This window comes from Mustela nigripes, chromosome 4 (assembly GCF_022355385.1).
Source record: "Mustela nigripes isolate SB6536 chromosome 4, MUSNIG.SB6536, whole genome shotgun sequence".
NCBI classification, from domain to species: domain Eukaryota; kingdom Metazoa; phylum Chordata; class Mammalia; order Carnivora; family Mustelidae; genus Mustela; species Mustela nigripes.
Window position 1 is genome coordinate 23687143 of NC_081560.1, and position 17912 is coordinate 23705054.

The window sequence follows — 17912 nt, forward strand, 5'->3', positions numbered from 1 at the left end:
CTAGGTCATTTCATTTGTCATATTATATACTGCTCCCTGTTCTTAATTTTCCCAAGCCCTGACTCAGTAGTTTGATATTTATTGATTGAGTTCTTAGGATATGCAGAGGATTGCACTAAATGCTTAACATACATAACATCACTTAAAGCTCATGACAGGCCTGAGTTAGGTAATGCTACCCAGAGATTCAAAACCTTGAATCCAAAGTCCATATGCTAAACCACTACAAATAGCAAACATTAGGATATTGATTAAACATTTACTTGATATTAAATGATAAAAGAACCTCATGTAGAAGTCTAATGACAGAGGGAAACCATCATAGTGAAAGTTACGCAACAGAAAGTACCATATAATTACTGCTAAGTTGAAAATTATGCAAATACCCAAATACATAAAAAGAAGATTGGAATATATACATTCAAGTATTAACAGTTGCTACCCCTGGGTGGTCATTTCCTTTTGCTTTAATTTTTTTTCCAATTTTTTTTTTTTTTTTTAAGAATAGAACAGTGTTGCTTTCGTGACTAACAAAATGGGCACTAAGTGTTATTTGCAATGCAACAGCAAAAACAAAACTTAGTATCAAAACCAAGATAGAAGGGACAAGATCACGAATATTAGCAGAACACACAACTATATTTTCAAGGAGGAAAATTATGGCCACATAGAAAACTAGGATGAAATTTCACTGGAAAATTGTAAGCTTTCCCTAAATTGTACAGATCAACAACAACCAGTTAGTACTTTTAAGCATGTAAAAGTGAAATACAAATGCAAGAATATTATTTTTGGTTATATGTACAAAATTTTAACTGTATTTATGATGCTAGCATTTGTGTAAAAAGGGAGAAGAATATCCACCCACCCACAAACATCTGCCCTTATAGACCTAAAATATCTCTGGGAAGATTCACAAGGAAGTAGTAATAACGATCGTTTGAGAAGAAACTGAATCCGCTGGGTAGGGTAGGGTAGGGTCGGGCAGAAGGGAGCTCTCCAACTATATACCCTGTATTATCATTTGAGTTTTGAACCAAATGAAATAGATTACCTACACAAAATAATTAAAATAAGAAGTGAATACCACACCAAAGAGAGAAAAACTGAAATCAATGTTACTAGTTTCCTAGTAAATGAAAGTATCCAAAAGAGAAAAGATACGGGGCCCCTGGGAGGATCAGTTAAGCATCTGCCAGGTCATGATCTTAGGATCCCAGGATAGAGTCCCGCATTGGGCTTCTGCTCAGTGGGAAGCCTGCTTCTCCTTCTCCCTCTGCCGCTCTTGGGCTCTCTCTCAAATAAATAAATAAAATCTTAAAAAAAAAAAAAAAGATAAAAGATATGGTAACCAATTTAAATGTCTGCCTATTTTATACAATAGTCTGTCAAAAAATATCCTCGGTTTCCATATTGGCTTTCTTGCCAAATGACTTTAAAATGTCTATTTCAGCAAATGAAGCAACCAAAGCATTCAGTTTCTTGATTTGACTATGAAAATCTTTAGGAGAAAATAAAAAAAGAATCACTGCTTTATCCATATACGTGCTTTCTAAAAATGTTATGTACATCTATTTTTTTTTTAAAGTAAGGAACTTGCTATGTTAAATAAAACCATAAAAATGTTTTAAATTAGGTCTTCCTGACTGCTTAAAAATTAAATTTAAAAAATCCTATAAGGAAAAGTATCTTTGCCTTGTCATGGAAATCACACCAACACAAAGCGCAGTCTCTGAAGAAAGGGGAAAAAACGGGGACCCAAAGCCATCAACCCTGAACTACTTCTCATCACCCTGGACACACAGGATAGAGGACAGAGATGCTGACATGGAGTCAGGGAAGAAACAAACCTGAATGTGAATTCTAGGAAGCTGTGCCAATGCAAAGAAAAGAGGCTTCCCAAACACTCGGAAAGTCATGCAAATAGTTACTCCTTTCGTAACTGATAAAATGTTCAAGCACCACACATGTACTTGCACTCAGGGCAGCACCAAGCTGAGGTGTCATAAGAGCACCTAGCAAGGACATAAATATCCTGGCCCATCAACTAGTCAGAAACCTTCCGGGAAGGGAAATGCAGACTAAAAAAAGTAACCGGCAATTGCTTCCTCATTCATGTTTTCCCTTCTCCAGAAACAAGAAACGACAGTTAAAGCACTTAGGAGTTTTAAACATACCACAGTATTATCTGTCCCGGAAAATTCTGTGTTCTTCCAAGAGGACCCAAGCCCAAGGAGAAACTGGAACCATCAAGCAAACTAACTGGACCTTCTTCAGAGAGAAGTGAATATTCTATCAACTTTGGTACTGAACCAAGTTTCACACTGCTGAGAGGAAGAACAGAAACAAGAAAAAATGACATTTAGCAAATCACTTTTTTCCTCTTAAGGCCAGAAAGGTCCCAGGGATCCTCTGCAACGGCCAAGTCAGACAGTATGGCAGATGGGGTGTGTGTACTGGAAAATGAGAGCTTGTTACAAGCTAAGAATTTTGAAGTTGTTCGTGTTGAAGGTCTAAGCACTTGTGAGGAGGGTGATGGAAAACGGAAGGCAGAGAGATGAAAGGGAAAAGGAAGAATAAACGGAGGGAGGAAGGAAAACTACAAGGAGGTTAGAGAGAGAAGGAAAGAAAGAGGGACTCTGTAAAGGGAGGATCTAGAGACCATCAATACCCCTTTTAGTCTCTCAATTGTAGAGAAAATAGTTAAGTCTACCTAGGCTTAGTGATCCTGTTAGCACTGTCCCTTTGGAAAGCTATGATTAGCGAACACCAAACCAGAAAAACTGAAGAGCAGCACGATTCATCTTTGTCTTTTATCTTCAAAACCTTCATACAGGAGGAGTTCAAGCCACATGCTGCTGTTCTTCCACAAAGCTAGCAAGACCACTGGCAAGGATAGAAACTGGAAGACAATGTGCAAGTGTGGAAAACCGCCAGGCTGATGTCAAGGAATCAATCATATTGATAGATTTGGCTTCCAAAGCCATCATTTCAAAATTTAGTGAACTGATGAGTAATGGAAGGAAACAAACACCAGATCTCAAAAAGGTGAAAATCATTTGAAGACAGAGGTCCTAGAAAAGCAGAAAAGAGGCCTTTGCCCCAGTGGAAACTAGACTGTAACCCAGCCATAACAATTTAAACATTTCAGAGGAAAAGATACAAAAGATGCTCTGACTAACAACTCAGTAATAGAATCACAAGTAGGAAAAGAATAAATTCAATCTCCTAGTCTTCTCTTGGGGAGGGAGAAAACTGGTGAGTAAGAGATCAGTGGAGCTGCTTCACAGAGGTGGTAAAGAATTATATGATAACTTCACCAACAAACAGTCCTCTATCCTTCAAAAGAATCTCCCAGTGGCCATAAGACTTGGGGTGGTGGTGGTGGTGGTGGGTGTGTGGGGGTGTGATACATACACACACACCTACCCTCCCTCAAATCTTATCATTTTGTCTACCACACATACATTCATTGATATTTAAAATAAACTCTTGGTAGCAAAAGATAAAACTTTCAGAAATGAAAAAGGATCAGGTAGGTCAATCACTGCTAAAAGGACAAAACATGTTCACTACTAGGTTTAGGAACAGGTCTTCGGGATTGTCAGCCCGCTCCCCTTCCATAGATAAGGAAACTAAGGACTAATATTAGAGAAGCATCCAAGATCATAGAGTTAGGACAAGATGTGCTTCAGGCCTGGAGGTCCAAGAGTCCAGGGTTTTTCTACCTTCAACCTATCCTGTGAGGTGAAGCCAGCTCAGGCCGTGGAAATCTGCCAGCTTCTCTACGGTGGCCCTCCCAGAGTCTCTACTGGGAGAAATAACACATGTCAGTAAATACAGTTATATCGGAGTCTGATTAGAGATATTAGGAAGACTAATTGAGGCTTTCTGCATATTTTTTTAGTAAGACTATCTTTTTAGAGGATGGAAAATAGATTCCTTCACATTTCACAATTTAAGAAAACAAGGAACACTAAAAGAAAAGAATTCATCCCTAGTGTAAGAATATGAAGATACATAATCTTCAGCTGCCTATCTTCATGCCTCTGAGGTCACAGAAATGTCCTTCCTCTTTATTGTAATGTGGACTGTAACTGTAGACCAGGCTGGAGGTCAGCATTTGAGATACTAGTTTGTATTTCCATCCTAAGGAACTTAAAACCGCTACTCCTAATACAGTGCTCTGCTTCCATTCCCTCTCTATACTAGCATGCCGGAAGAATCACGGTTGTCAAAACACCATACTCCTTTTACAAATAAAGAAACAGAGGCTTCATGAACCACTTAAGATTACATCTCTTAGCTGCTGAGATTCAGCCAGAAAACTAAAGAACTTCTCCAGCGACATGTGGTACCATTTCACCAAAACTTGTTCACCTAATTTCTAATCAGTGCTCAGGCTGATTCTGTGATTTTCCTCCCTTCTTTTCTTGTATTCCTTATTTTTCTTCTCCCTCCAACTTTTTTTTTCTTTTAAATAAAGCAGGGCCAGAGGTTCAGAGGTGGTGGAAACCTGGCCTGGTGAGGCGAAGTCAGATGCTCTAACTGGCCTCTCTTTTCTCCACACTCCACCATGCATCAAAGTTGAGCCTGCCAGGCTAAAGGTACCCCATACGCTGCAGAAATGGCAAAGTGAAGCGAGTCAGTGACTTACTTCCAATTCGTTCAGACTATTAGTGGAAAATAGGGCTATTACGAACCCCAAGTGAGGGGGGGATGGGAACAGCAGGGAGTAGTTGGGGGCCATCAAGCTTCTGTCATTTAGAACTTTAAAATAATGGAGAGTCAAGTCAAAAAATAATAATTTTGCCTACTAAATCTCTGTCAGATCATTTTAAAAGAGAACAAATTAGAGATGCTGCATATTTTTGATTATGAAGTAAAGACACAGAAATAGCCACAGACCAGACCTCTAGCACTAGGGAAGGACTGCTCAGGCAGCCACATGAAGACTTCAAAGAGCAAGGGGACAGTGAGGGCTGGACCACATAAGGCATCGAACGTACTACCACCGATCCAGTGGAGAGGTGAGTTCACGGTCATAACCCATATATGGAAAACCAAGAGAAAAACATACTTATTCTGTGTATTTTTAATGCTTTCATTTGTCTCTCAATGATATGCCTAAGTTTCACTGAAGTCAGGCTCAAAGTCTTTATCAGTGTTAGGAAATCAAAGAAAGCAGGTGACAAGGAAACTAGCTCCAAAGCTTAGAACTACAGGGTGAGCTTTTCATATCACTTCTCTATATCCAGATATGCCCACTCTTTCTTAAGACCTTCCAGGTACCAGTTTACAAATCCCACCTCTTCTGTGAAGACTTAATGGGGACCGTACCTGATGTCTGTCACTAGAGACCAAGAGCTAAAGAAAAGACAAGATCGTTGCCCTGTAGGGCTGGAGGAGAGAGGTCGGAAATGGGAATTGCTTCTGAAGAAGGGGGCATAAAAGTATACTAAGAGGACAGAGAGCTCAGACTTCACATGGGGAGCCAGGAATCCAGGACAACAGTAAGATTCTTAGAGAAAAATAAGTGTGAAGGCAAGAAGTTGTGAAAAGGCTTGGTCATGTCTATGGAATGGGGAGAAGTTCTTTGTGATGTATTATATGGATAGTAGAGTAGAAGGTAAGACTGGAAATAAAGGCAAGATCCTCAAAGGACGTTATGATATTTTATACACAACTGCCTTTCCTTTGATTTTATGTTCACTGAAGGAATGAGATGCTTTTCTGCAGACATCTGGGGATCCCCAGAGTTTGTGAAAGGAAAAGGAGTATGTACGCACATAGAACGCAATCTGACCAATGATGTGAAAGACTGCGAAGACCCGAAGGAGCAGACCAACCACCTAAGGTGATTCAACTGAGATACAATTGGAGCAAATTGTACCAAAGGAGCAAATAGACTACCATTCACCAGGAGAACTGTCAAAACAAAGATCTGAAAGAGCTAACTGTGGAAAAATCAGGCTAACTTAGGATGAGGAGACTTGTGGACGCTAATGTTCAGGACAATGGGCAGGGGAGACATTGTTGAAGACCAACAACAAAGGTAGCCAAGGCCATCTGTGGGCAGCGAAGAAAAATCACACGGAGCCATGAGCTGTATTTCGGACATAACAGATGTCACCTGTTTGCTGGAATCTGTATTTGAGTACCCAGTGGTCAGCAGCTGGAAACAGATCCGTGGGAAGAGAAAGAAGTTACCAGTGGAAACATTCCTAAGAGTCAGCAGTACATGCCGATAGCTGAAGCCAGTAAGTGCAAGAGGTCACACAGCAGGTGAAACTCCTGTTTCTGAAAGACAACAATGTTCTCTACAATCCACATTAATGTTAATCCCATAGTGCCAAAAGACACGTTTCTGTTGTCTCACCAGTTATTCCATTCTGTTCCTATTCTACTTCACATATTTTTGATGTAATCTTGTCCTAGTTAGACTGTAAGCAACTTGTGACACAGAACACATTTTACTCATCTTTACTCACCTCCATAAAGGTACCTAATAATCATATGTGCCTTTTCTAAAATATTAATTCCACCAAAACTGTTGTTTCGTAAGGCTCTAGCCTCAATGCCTAGAATAAGGTATGGCACATAGTAGTGGCTCAAAAAATTATCTGCTAAATGAATAAAAATGAACTGATTTCACTAGGCTATCACCTCTGTCCTTCTTAATGTATCAAGTGATTAGGCATGACCAAAGCTTCAGAGACTGAGTCCTCGAAAAGAATAAGTCCACTTGAGCTTTGTCTTCACAAGGAGACTACCTGCTCATCTGCCTAGCCCGGTCCAGTCCAAATAAACACAATTATTGAAACCAGAAGAAGAGAAAAGGCAAAACTGCAGAAAAAATACCTGGCTCAAAAAGGCCTGACTGAAGACAAAACCTGAGATTCCTATAGTTACCGAAGGAAGTATAGGCATAGCTCTGCAGGCAAACTTTAGACATGGTACTTCAGAAGAGACTTGCAATTACTCCTAATGTTCCATTCATCAGCCTTGAATGGGATGAGCATGGTTCATCAAAAGCTACAGCCAGGAATGATTCCCTCCTAGAGCATGCCATGTTTCAAAATACTGCTAATTACCGAAGTTGAAGTGATTGAGGCCCCAACTATGGCAGCCTTCTTAAGTGGACAGCAGCATTCATCCACCAAGGAAAGGAAACAGGACAAGTGTGAGGGTGAGCCTACAGATAAAACTAAAAGCATGCTGTCAAGTCTAGTCAATTACTCTACAGCAACTGTCAGCTGGCCCGGAGACAACAATGCATAAAGCCAAGATCAGTAAGGACAAAAGAATAAACACAAATATAAAAAGCAAGATAAGACAGGCAGGGGAGGGGACCAGAGGTGAAAGAACATCACACATTCAAACCCTTTCCTGTGGATTAGTTCTGCAAAGGAGCTGGTTACCAAAGTACAGACCCAGAAACAAGAACTCTAACCAGGAGCCGCGTGGCCAGATACATGAAGAAGCTCACCTACTGTATCACTTTCCTAGGGCTGCAGTAACAAACCCCACAAATTGGTTGGCTTAAAACAGCAAAAATCCATTCTCACAGTTCTGGATATTTCAGGTTTAAAATTAAGTTGTTCACAGGGAAATGCTCCCTCTGAAGACTGAGGGGAAGAATCTCTCCTTGCCATTTCCTAGCTTCTGGTGGCTCCTGGCCATCCCTGGCATTCCTTGCCTTGCAACTGCGTCACTGCAATCTCCACCTCCATTGCCACATGGACTTCTGTTTGTCTCTGTGTCCCATCCCCTTCTGATGAGGGCACCAGTCACTGGGTGTGCAGCCTACCTGACCCAGTCTAGTATGATCTCATTTTAAATTATATCTGGAAAGACCCCATTCCCAAATAAGATCATCTCTGAAGGTTCCAAATGGGCACGAATTCTGGGGGACACTGTTTAGCCCACTATGCTTATCATCATGAAAACACCAGGAAAGACTGCCCCAGTCAGCCATCTCCAAGAGAGAGAATTGCAGCACTATACAAATACCTGAAAATTTGCCAAAGATAACTAGCAAGTGAAAACAAGAAGGCAGTTCCAGGTATTAATAAAAAGAACTTGTTTCAGATAAGAACAAAAATCTTCACTCAGATTTTAAACACACTAAAACAAGGAGCTTAGAACTACTTGGCCCCAATTATGAAGATATAGCCCTAAAACACCATTTCTTTCCCCCAACTATGAAGAGTTGACGGAACTTCCACCTTAGAACCAACAGATGCTTGTGTATACTACCTTCTTGTACACGCACAGGTTGTTCAAACCCTCGGGAAAGAAATACACAAGCAACCAATAGTACTAGCCTAACTCTCTGAACATTTAAAAGAAAAAAAAGAAAAAAAAAAAAAAAAAGCAGAGGTCACACAGAAAGAAACCCTGGAAAGTCAGTGCTTAAAAATGTAACTCGCCGACTCTGAATGATGTGTTATTTTGCAAAAATACAACATTTTTGTTTAAGATTATTTCTCTTATTAGAAAAGTTAAATGTACTATTTCTGTACAGATCTTTTTAAGAAGAAGAAACTACTGAAGAAAAAATATTGAGAGAAGACAGCAAGAGTTGTTTCCTTTCCAACTGAACACATCTGTACCCCGTGTCTCACCTGACACTTTTCTATGACATAAGATACTCTGTACTCTATCATAGAGCCCAACTGCAAAAGAATCCATTCTCTGTGAACCAGGAGGTATAGGAAGTTCGAAGATTTGCAATTCAGCACATTTTGTAAGGTTTTTTGGCACATAAGGGTTATTTTTAAAGAGGGAAAAAAAGCCTGTCCTCTCCCTACCCCCAAACACAGCTGAGCTGATTCAGCACAAATCTCCCCCTAAAATAAAATCCTAGTTTGCAGAGAATAAGCATGGAAAGTTCCAGCCCCAAGGACGACATTTCAGAAACCTAGCTGGAAAGATCAGGAGTGGGTGGCTTAAGAGAGACTGGCCACAAATCATGTTCTAAACGTAAGAACTAGCACCAGAAAACTGTGAGCAACTTGGGTGTCCAGGGAAGAAAGTCTTGAATAATAAGCAGTGTAATATACGAGGACTACCCAGAGATACGAGAATCTCGAGGATTCTGGTAGCTAGTGAATCATTTCCCACAGGTGAGTATACAGAAATTTCCAGGAATACAGTTGGAGGTTTTAGTTTCTTCATTTACCTTAGAAATGCTTTCTGAAAAGGATATTACAATAGACATTATTCAAACACTACACTTCACCCAGAAGCAAAGTGCTCAGTTCCACACCCTGATGGCCCCCAAGGCACAGAGGTACTTTCCCAAACCTACAGATCAAACACTCAAGTGCTCATTACCAAAAAGAGCATTTAGGTGGCAGCAGGTAGAAAGCTACCTTGCCCAGAACAGCCAAATTTCTAAAAACAGACAACTCTACAGTTTTGTTAATTACCTTCACCAGACAAGGGAACTAATGTGTCAAGGATCGTTCCCCAAACCCACAGGACTAAAGGGCATCTAGATGACTCCCGTCTCCAGTGCACACTGACACATGTCTAAGTGGGATAAGTCTTACTAGAAAAAAGCATGGTCAGAAATTATGAGTCATTCAAAACATCTCTGGATTTGGTGAATATCTACAGTCATTTATTCAAAAAATTTATAGCCACGTTGATAGTAACAGCTGGCACAGAGAAGGCAAGGACAAGCAACCTTGAATAAACCTGTCAATTTAAATCACAATGCATTCACCACCTTAGGGCCTGTTTTGATCATAAATGTAAAGGACTTTTCCATAGCATGAGTGAATCAAATTAGTATGAAATGGGAAATGTGGAGATGACAAAGGGTATATTTATAAAAACCAAACTAAAATACATCAGAGGTAATTAAGAACAAAAATCGCCAGACTGCCAGCTTTGCACTTAACACAGCTGAGTAAAGCAACACACTGTAAAAGACAGAACTTATGAGTGTTTTTAGGGAAAAGGACAGCCCTGTTAAATAGCCAGCAAGGAGTGAAGGAAATCCTCCTGAAGAAAGCTCCAGACCCTTGAAGACTTTCACAGGCTGAGTGAAAAACCGCTTCTGCTAAGGAATGTCACTCCAAGTACCTTGAAAGATCTGTCCTTGCACAGGAAAAGAGCACTGAGAGTGCTCCTCATCCCCTCCCTGGCTCTGGGCCAAGATGAAAAAGCAACCTGACCTTTCCTTTCTCCCAGATGCTCCCAAGTCACACCTATGCCAAGAGATCAAAGAGAAAAGGAAATCAATCTTCAGCACTGGGTTAGCAATGTTACCCATGACCTCACACTGTCTGTGTAACCAGCAGAAGAACATGTAATCTGACACAGGTTTCTCTGACGAACAATTTGATAAAACATCACTTCACAGGGACATCTCAAAGACTAATGAGATCATGTCTAGAGGGCTGAAGGTACTCCGTGGGCTGATCTATGGTGCTCTTACCACCTGCTGATATCTGTAGACCAAGATAATACAAGGAAAGAGAATCAACTTCTTGTAGCACGTAAGGTACATGTCATATACAAGAATGGACATTACCCCAAAAAGGACCCGTGACCCCGACTATCTGTATTATTCAATACACACAACATGGAAGTGGGATCTTCTAGATGGCCTTTAATTTAGCATAGCAACTAAATGCACAGACACCTGGATAAAACACTTAATTTCTATGACCTTCAGTGTCTTTACCTGTAAAAATAGGAATGCATACAAACATCTTGGGATGGAGGTAAAAATTAAGTAAAATTAAGTAAAAATGAAAATATTCAGTGCTTACCATGAGGAGACTACTCCATAAATGACAGCCCTGACCCTGTAATGCTCAAATGAGCATTATATGAAATGTCTTAAGAAGCCTGTCTAGTTCACAGTACAAACTGCAGGTTCCAGGAGTCTTGGTGAGAGGGCATCTGAGACAAGGCATGAAAATCATACAGAAGTGTTTACCACATCGCAAATGAGTCACATCTTCTATAGGTGGCATCCCAAGGAAGCAAGGATTTTAACAGTAGTTGGGTTGCCAACCAGTTCTTAAAGCACATTAACCCAGAATGGAAGGAAGATCAGTTACATATATTATCAACCATTTCAAGATTGACTTGAGAGTCCGAACATGAGAAGACAACCTCGTGCTACTCCTTCCATGTCTGGCTAACCATAGGCAAATCAGGTAGGGTCTATTTCTAGCTCCCTGAACATATTCTTATCTGGGTCCACACAGCCTTCAACCTAATGCTCCCATTTTCCCCTAATTTAGAAGACATTTATTGAGCACCTACTGTGCATCATAAACTGTACATACTGAGCCCTGGGATGGTAAGCAAACAAATGTAGGCCCCAGTTGGCCTAATATAATGAATCTGATGAGAGAGATTAACACAAAATACAGTAAGATGTGAAAAATTATGTACAAATTTCAGAAAGGGGGTTGTTTGGGGCCAACTTCCCCAGGAAGTCACATTTAAATTGAATCTGAAGGATAACTATGAGATAAATGAGGGGAAAGGAGGACAAAGAGAGCATCCCAAACAGGACAAACTGCAAGTGCAAATGCCCAGAGGTGACAGCAGGAGGCATTTCACACACCTAAGGAAGGCAGGCCAGAAAGGTGGGCGAGAGGGGGCGGAGGAGAGAAGGGTAGGGGCTTCCCTAGGAAGTAAGGGGGAACCAAATTATGCTGGACCTTGTAGGCAACAGGAAGCAACCGGAAGCCAAAAGTCTGTCATTGGTCAAAGTTCCCTTCAGCTGCAGGTACAGAACAGACTGGAGTGGGGAAGAATGGCTGCAGGTTCCAGGAGTCTCGGTGAGAGGGCATCTGAGACAAGGCAGCAGCACCACAATGGAAGGAAAAGGAAGCACACACATCTACACAGCAGGGGTGGTGGGAGACTGGGGTGTAAAGGAAGAGGGGGTATCAAAATTGTCTCTGACAGCAACAGCAAGGCATGATAAAGGCGTTATTTCCAGAACACTAGAAGGGTCCGGAGTTTCTGACAGATACTATGAGTTCAGGCTTGTGAATCTTGGTGCAAAGGAAGATTATTTCCATCTACTCCAAAGAGCTCATTGTCCCCAAAGTACAAACTTCAGTAAAGAAAGGTTTCCAAAAGAGAGGAATCATCTAATGCAATATGAATTTGAAATAACTGCCACTATTATTTATAGCCCAATAACTTCCCAAATGTCTGCATTTATCAAGAAAAACACTCCATTTTAAGTGCCTAAAAAAGAGTCAGCCTAGTTCATAGAACAAATTTTGATGGCATGAAAGCCAAAGTCGGCAGTTAGTTTACAAATGAGCTTCATCTCTAAAATCTGCTTACTCAACAAATACTGGCAAAAACATTTAGGGAGCACACACGTATTTTTGGACCGAGGAGTCTGGAGGCAGTAGAAGCCTGGACTGAGCAGATTGTGCCAGAGCTGAGGCTTCTATGCACTCTTGCTTCTTGAAATTCCATCCCTTCTACACGCTCATTTTTGACCCCTCAATTGTCCAAGCAAGTTACAAGTCCCAACACAACAGTTCCCATGGTGATGGAAATTGTACAATTAAGAGACAGGAGCTGTAGTGATTCATATGTCATTTGTAAATGCTGTATTACATTTAAAATACTTCAAGATTCTACTTTAGAGATTCTATGAGACAGCTGAAGAAAATTCCCAGTGAAGATCCCAGTTATTATTACCTTCTTCCACTGAGAACAAAATGATTTAGGCACACAAACTCTGCCTGTCGATGGGCTGACCTTCTCTAAGCATTAAAAACAATATACATACACAGAAAGACACTGCCCCTGCTATTAGAAGAGGACTGTCGCCCTGGTTATTTTAGGGCATCCATCTCACCGTCTTTTACACACCTAGGATGTCATGCCACAAAACTAAAAGACATATAAAGTTACCATGGATTCCATTTTTCCACTATGTTATTGGGGCCATGAAGAACCCCAGAAGAAATCAGCAAGACCGTTCTTCACCAGGCATATTCCTTAGTCAAGATTTTAGTGAGAGCACAGATGGCAGACAGTAAACAGAGGATGGGGAGGGAATTCTACCAGGCAGTATGGCAATTTAGACAGCTTCTGAAACACTTCCAAGACACACACGTATTCTTCCACGTCTCCCTCAAACCAGAGAACACACAAACATACATTTTACACAACACACAGACACTTTACACATACATAAACTGCGTGAAAAGACCCTCATTTTGTGGAAGCTGGAAACTTGATGCCACATCTAACCAGATACCACTCAAATCTGTGCAATGGGAGGATGTTCGTCAAAGTAGCTGCACATTGATTCACATCCCCGACCTCAGAGCCAGTTTTAAAAAAAAGAAAACTGGTAGATTCTATTAAAAAGCAGCACTATTAAACAAAACAACACAACTTAGCTGAGTGGCACCTGGAAAAACATGAAAGGTTAGTATCATCCTAGATCCTTATAAAAACCCCATGAGACAGGGAAGGCAGTTCACAAGTGATGAAACCAAGGCTCAGAAAGGTGCGTGATTATTTTAATCAAGGCACTTAGTCAGAATTAAATCTTGGGAGTGAATCAAAGTGAATTTTCATAACTGAAATGGAGACCATTGAACCTAACAAAGCGACCTTACCAGTTTACCTTCAATCTTATTTCTCTATATTCTAGAAACTCCTTGAAACTGTCATATTATAGACTCTCTGGGATGGTCAAATAATAGTCTGGGCAGAGAAGATGATTTTACCTCCATTACCTCGCTTAAGCTGTGACAGGCTGCCCTAATCAGCTTTCGTGCACAGAGGCAGAGAGGCACACACACTCCCTCTCCGTGCCTCTTAATCACCACGTGCCATGCCGAGCAGCTGCAGAAGTCTGAAGGGAATTGGCAGAAATGTGCAATGATGTGCTAGCCACCCCAGAGGCAGCAACTGCCCTGCCTGCTCCCAGACTCGAGAGAAAACATGGGTGTTCGCTGTCGCAACTGACGGGCCCAGAAGACAGGCAAGTGGTTTCAGGTGGTGAGTCAGGAAAAGCAGTTTGCATCAGGAATGTTCCAGCCCAGCAGAGCTGAGCAGCATCCTACTCCCTGTGCAGGGATACAGTATTCATCATTTATACAATGTCACCGTGGGGGACAAACTTGGGCTCAGCACAAATTGAATCCAATCAACTCTTACGCAGAAGAATCAGTAAACAAGGCTTCTCCCACCAAGAAGGAACCTAATTGCTTAAGAATTGCCACCATACCTGGCACTTGAGGTCAGTCCTTCTATTCTGAGATACAGGTCTTTGCAAAGGGCTGGCACGTGGTCTGAGAGCAGAACCCAGGGCTAACCTTCTGGGACCACTCAGCAGCGGCCGCAATAAACTGTGGTCCAGGTTCCCAGGCACGAGACAGAACCAGGTGAGGGCAACATGCAAAGACGCCAGGGGGCATGTCCTAACACACTGTGTGCAAAGAGCTGCACAGGACTGAGAGAACGGCTGCACGCCCCCAACACTCCCCTCAGGTTAATTTTGGATGGATTTTCAGAGAAATCCAACTTTTGAGGGAATTCCTTGTTTGCTTCTATGCTATTGTTTATGAGCCAGCAAATGACTGATAGGATATAAAACTTGGTGAAATAGAGATGTCGACATTAGATCAGATAACAGAAGGTCTAGAAATTGAAAGAGGCTTAAAGCAATCATTCGCACTACACTTCCTGAATGAATACAGTATTCTGTCAAGTTTTATACAATGACAAATGAGCCTCTTCTCTGAAGGAACCTGAGGAGATTAAACAGTCATTTTAGGGAATCCAGTTTAGTTTCCCTACTTCAAAATTAGCAATTTCATCCCATGCCAACTTTAAGAATCTCTTTGCTGTAATTTATATTTCTAGTGACTATGGTATATAATAAAACTGGTTATGTTTGTGACAGGCTACTTCAGCATTAGTTCAAAAGCCAGAGCCTTATGAAACCTGTCACATCGTTAAAAATCTGCATTTAGGTAAAGAATATTAATGTGGCCCTGATGTGTGTTAAGGCCAGACATACAGCAGACTGGCCTTATCTTTCTCAAGATATGAGAAAAATTGGCCCAAAACATGATATTTTCCCAGAAGAATCCTCACTGAAGCAAAGTACAGAAAAGGCAAATCACAGTCCCTCTCCGAAAAGACTTCCATCAACCGCCATCAAAGAAACCACGCCACTCATTTCCTTTGTTCATCGAGGACACAGGCACCTGCCCGGGGTATTTAGGGTGGGAAGTCAGGGAAAAAATAGGGAATGCTCAGAGGCTCACTCTCATTGAAAAAAAGTTGTTCAAAAAGGCACGTTCTGCAGCTTGTCATAGAATATATGCTCTAAGAACTCAAGGAGATGCACTTTTTGGGCCTCTGGGCTATTGCACCAGACCAGAAAGTCACTCTGCTGCACCACAGGCACCAAAGGAACTACTGGGAAACCACCCAGTCCTTCCCCAGCAAGGCTGCCCTAGCACCTGCCACAGAAGCTACAAGTATGAGCAGCTGAAGAAGTGGGGGTGGCATATGCCCCAAAGTGCATTTCAGGAGCATGCTTCCGTTCCAGGAGAGCCCCCTTTCTCAACAGCCAACCTATTCCTCAGAAGGGAGGCAGAAAAACCCAGCAACCTTCCTTCAATAGCATATCCCGCGGCACTGACTTTTAATGGAGGTGGCTGAAGAGAACAAGGGAGCCAAGGGAAATGAAGCTCAGGGCAATATGCAATTATTGAAACTGGAATTGAGCCTGGACCCTGGAAAGAACATGCTGTGAGAGCTTTGGCAATCACACTGTGGTCAGGGCCCCAATTTTAAATCTCTCCCACAGGATACCACTTCCTGAGACACAGGCACACCCCTCGTCGTATCAAAGTAATTCCGCTTGACTTGGCAGAGGGGTGTCATCTACCGGTCTCTGGGATTCCATCACAAGGGCCCAGCTTAAAACGATCCCCAACCATTTGTAAATATGTTTCTGTCCCATTTACCTTTTTCCCAATAAGCTTCTTTCGAAGAAATTCCCGGGCTTCAAACATGTAAGGAATGTCATACAGGGGACGTAGTTTCTTGTTCTTATCCTAAAAGAAAAACAAAGTATCACATCAGAAATGAAAAACAAACATTAAAAAAACCCACAGATGAACACAGCTAACAAAACAAAATTACTAGAATATATCTGAAATATGCTAACTCCCAGTATCACAAATATTATCTAAGTGCCAGTACACAGGAAATGATTAATAGATATTTGGATGGAATGCTTTACAGCGAATAAGATTATCTTTTTCATACCACAGACTCAAAATAAGTAATGAAATGTAATTATCTAAACTGGAAACAACCAAGTATTAATCAACAAGGAAAAGACCTATATAAACTGTGGGATAGAAGGAGCTCAGTAAGTATTAGGGCCCTTCAAATATTTATAGATACACTATGAATCTAGCTCTATTATTCTTTAAGCCATTAAGGATCCACCAACTCTTAGCCTCACATAAAGCTCTGTGTAAATATATGTTATAATCCTAGATTCAAAATTCTTGCAACCTAACAGAGTAATACAAGAAAAGCTATGACAGGGCAACAGATATGAAATGGCAACACAAAGCAGTTTGGACTAAGTGCTAAACTGTGTGATAGAGACTAGGGACTAAGTGCTATCAGAGTTCAGGGAAGTGGAAAGAAAGAAGTAATCAGGAAATGTTTCACTGACAAGGTGACATGGTTTCATTGACTTAATATGAGTTTACAGGATAAGAAAAACCTAGAAAGGAAATCAGAGTTGAAAAAAACAGAACAAGCTAAAGGAGGCAGGAAAAAATAGTATTTCGACACAACATGCACACACATGAACATTAACATACACAGTTCTTTCATTATCTTCCCCCAAAGAGGTTACTGTTCTAAGCAATGTAACTTTTAGAGAATATGGGAGAAAGCTCTAGAGGAGATTGACAAAGAGAGAATGGATAGCAACTAAAGTGATAGGAGAAGCATTTTAAGAAATGAACAAACAAAAGCGCCTGGGTGGCTCAATCGGATAAGTGTCTGCCTTTGGCTCAGGTCATGATCCCAGGGTCCTAAGACTCCCTGCTCAGCTGGAAATCTGCTTCTCCCTCTCACTGTGCCCCTCTCCCTTTTTAATAAATAAAATCTCGTAAAAAGGAAGAAAGGGAGGAAGGAAAGGAGGGAGGGAGAAAGGGAGAACAAATGAACAGAATGGATAGAGGAAATAAAAGAAGAAGAATCCAATAAATGATGACATGCATATGAAGTCAAAAGAAGTCTGTCTTTTGATGGGGGTTGTGGAAGGCTGGGCGATGTTACAAAAAATACAGAGAAGCTGGCTAGATTGCTAGGTCTGATTAATGTCTCTCCCCAGCTAGCCCCTAAGTTCCACAAGAACAGAGATCCTGTCCATTTCTGTTATTCTGTGACCCTGGAAACAAGCAGAGTGCCTCCTCTCTACAGTATGTGCTCAAATAATAGTTAGGATGAACTAACCACAAAGGAAATAGCAAAATTACATATACACAGAAATCAAGTATGTTTGAAGAACAGAACTACATGTATAGAATTCAGAATCCCTAGGACCCAGATCATGGTAGTGGTGGGGGGTGGGTGGGCGCGGAATTCACAAATAAAAAGAAAATCAAGGACTAACTAACCCAGAGTTGTGCAGCTGCTTGCCCATCCTGTATACTTAACCCAGCTGGCCTTACCTCTTTATTATTTTTTTATTAACATATAATGTATTACTTGTCCCAGGGGTAAAGGTGTGTGCATCATCAGGCTTACACATTTCAAAGCACTCAACATAGTTCAAACCCTCCCCAATGTCCATAACCCAGTCACCCTATCCCTCCCCCCTCAACCCCCCAGCAACCCTCAGTGTTTCATGA

The 17912-nt window shown here is 41.3% G+C and overlaps 1 protein-coding gene across 1 annotated transcript in view; it reads right to left on the reverse strand.

Annotated features, from left to right (window-relative positions):
* The window catches only part of SND1 (staphylococcal nuclease and tudor domain containing 1), a 413481-nt gene that overhangs the window by 248909 nt on the left and 146660 nt on the right, over positions 1–17912 (reverse strand). The window contains exon 11 of the mRNA XM_059396465.1: positions 15999–16088. Coding sequence (XP_059252448.1) covers positions 15999–16088 — 90 coding nt within the window. The remainder of the gene's footprint in view (positions 1–15998; positions 16089–17912) is intronic.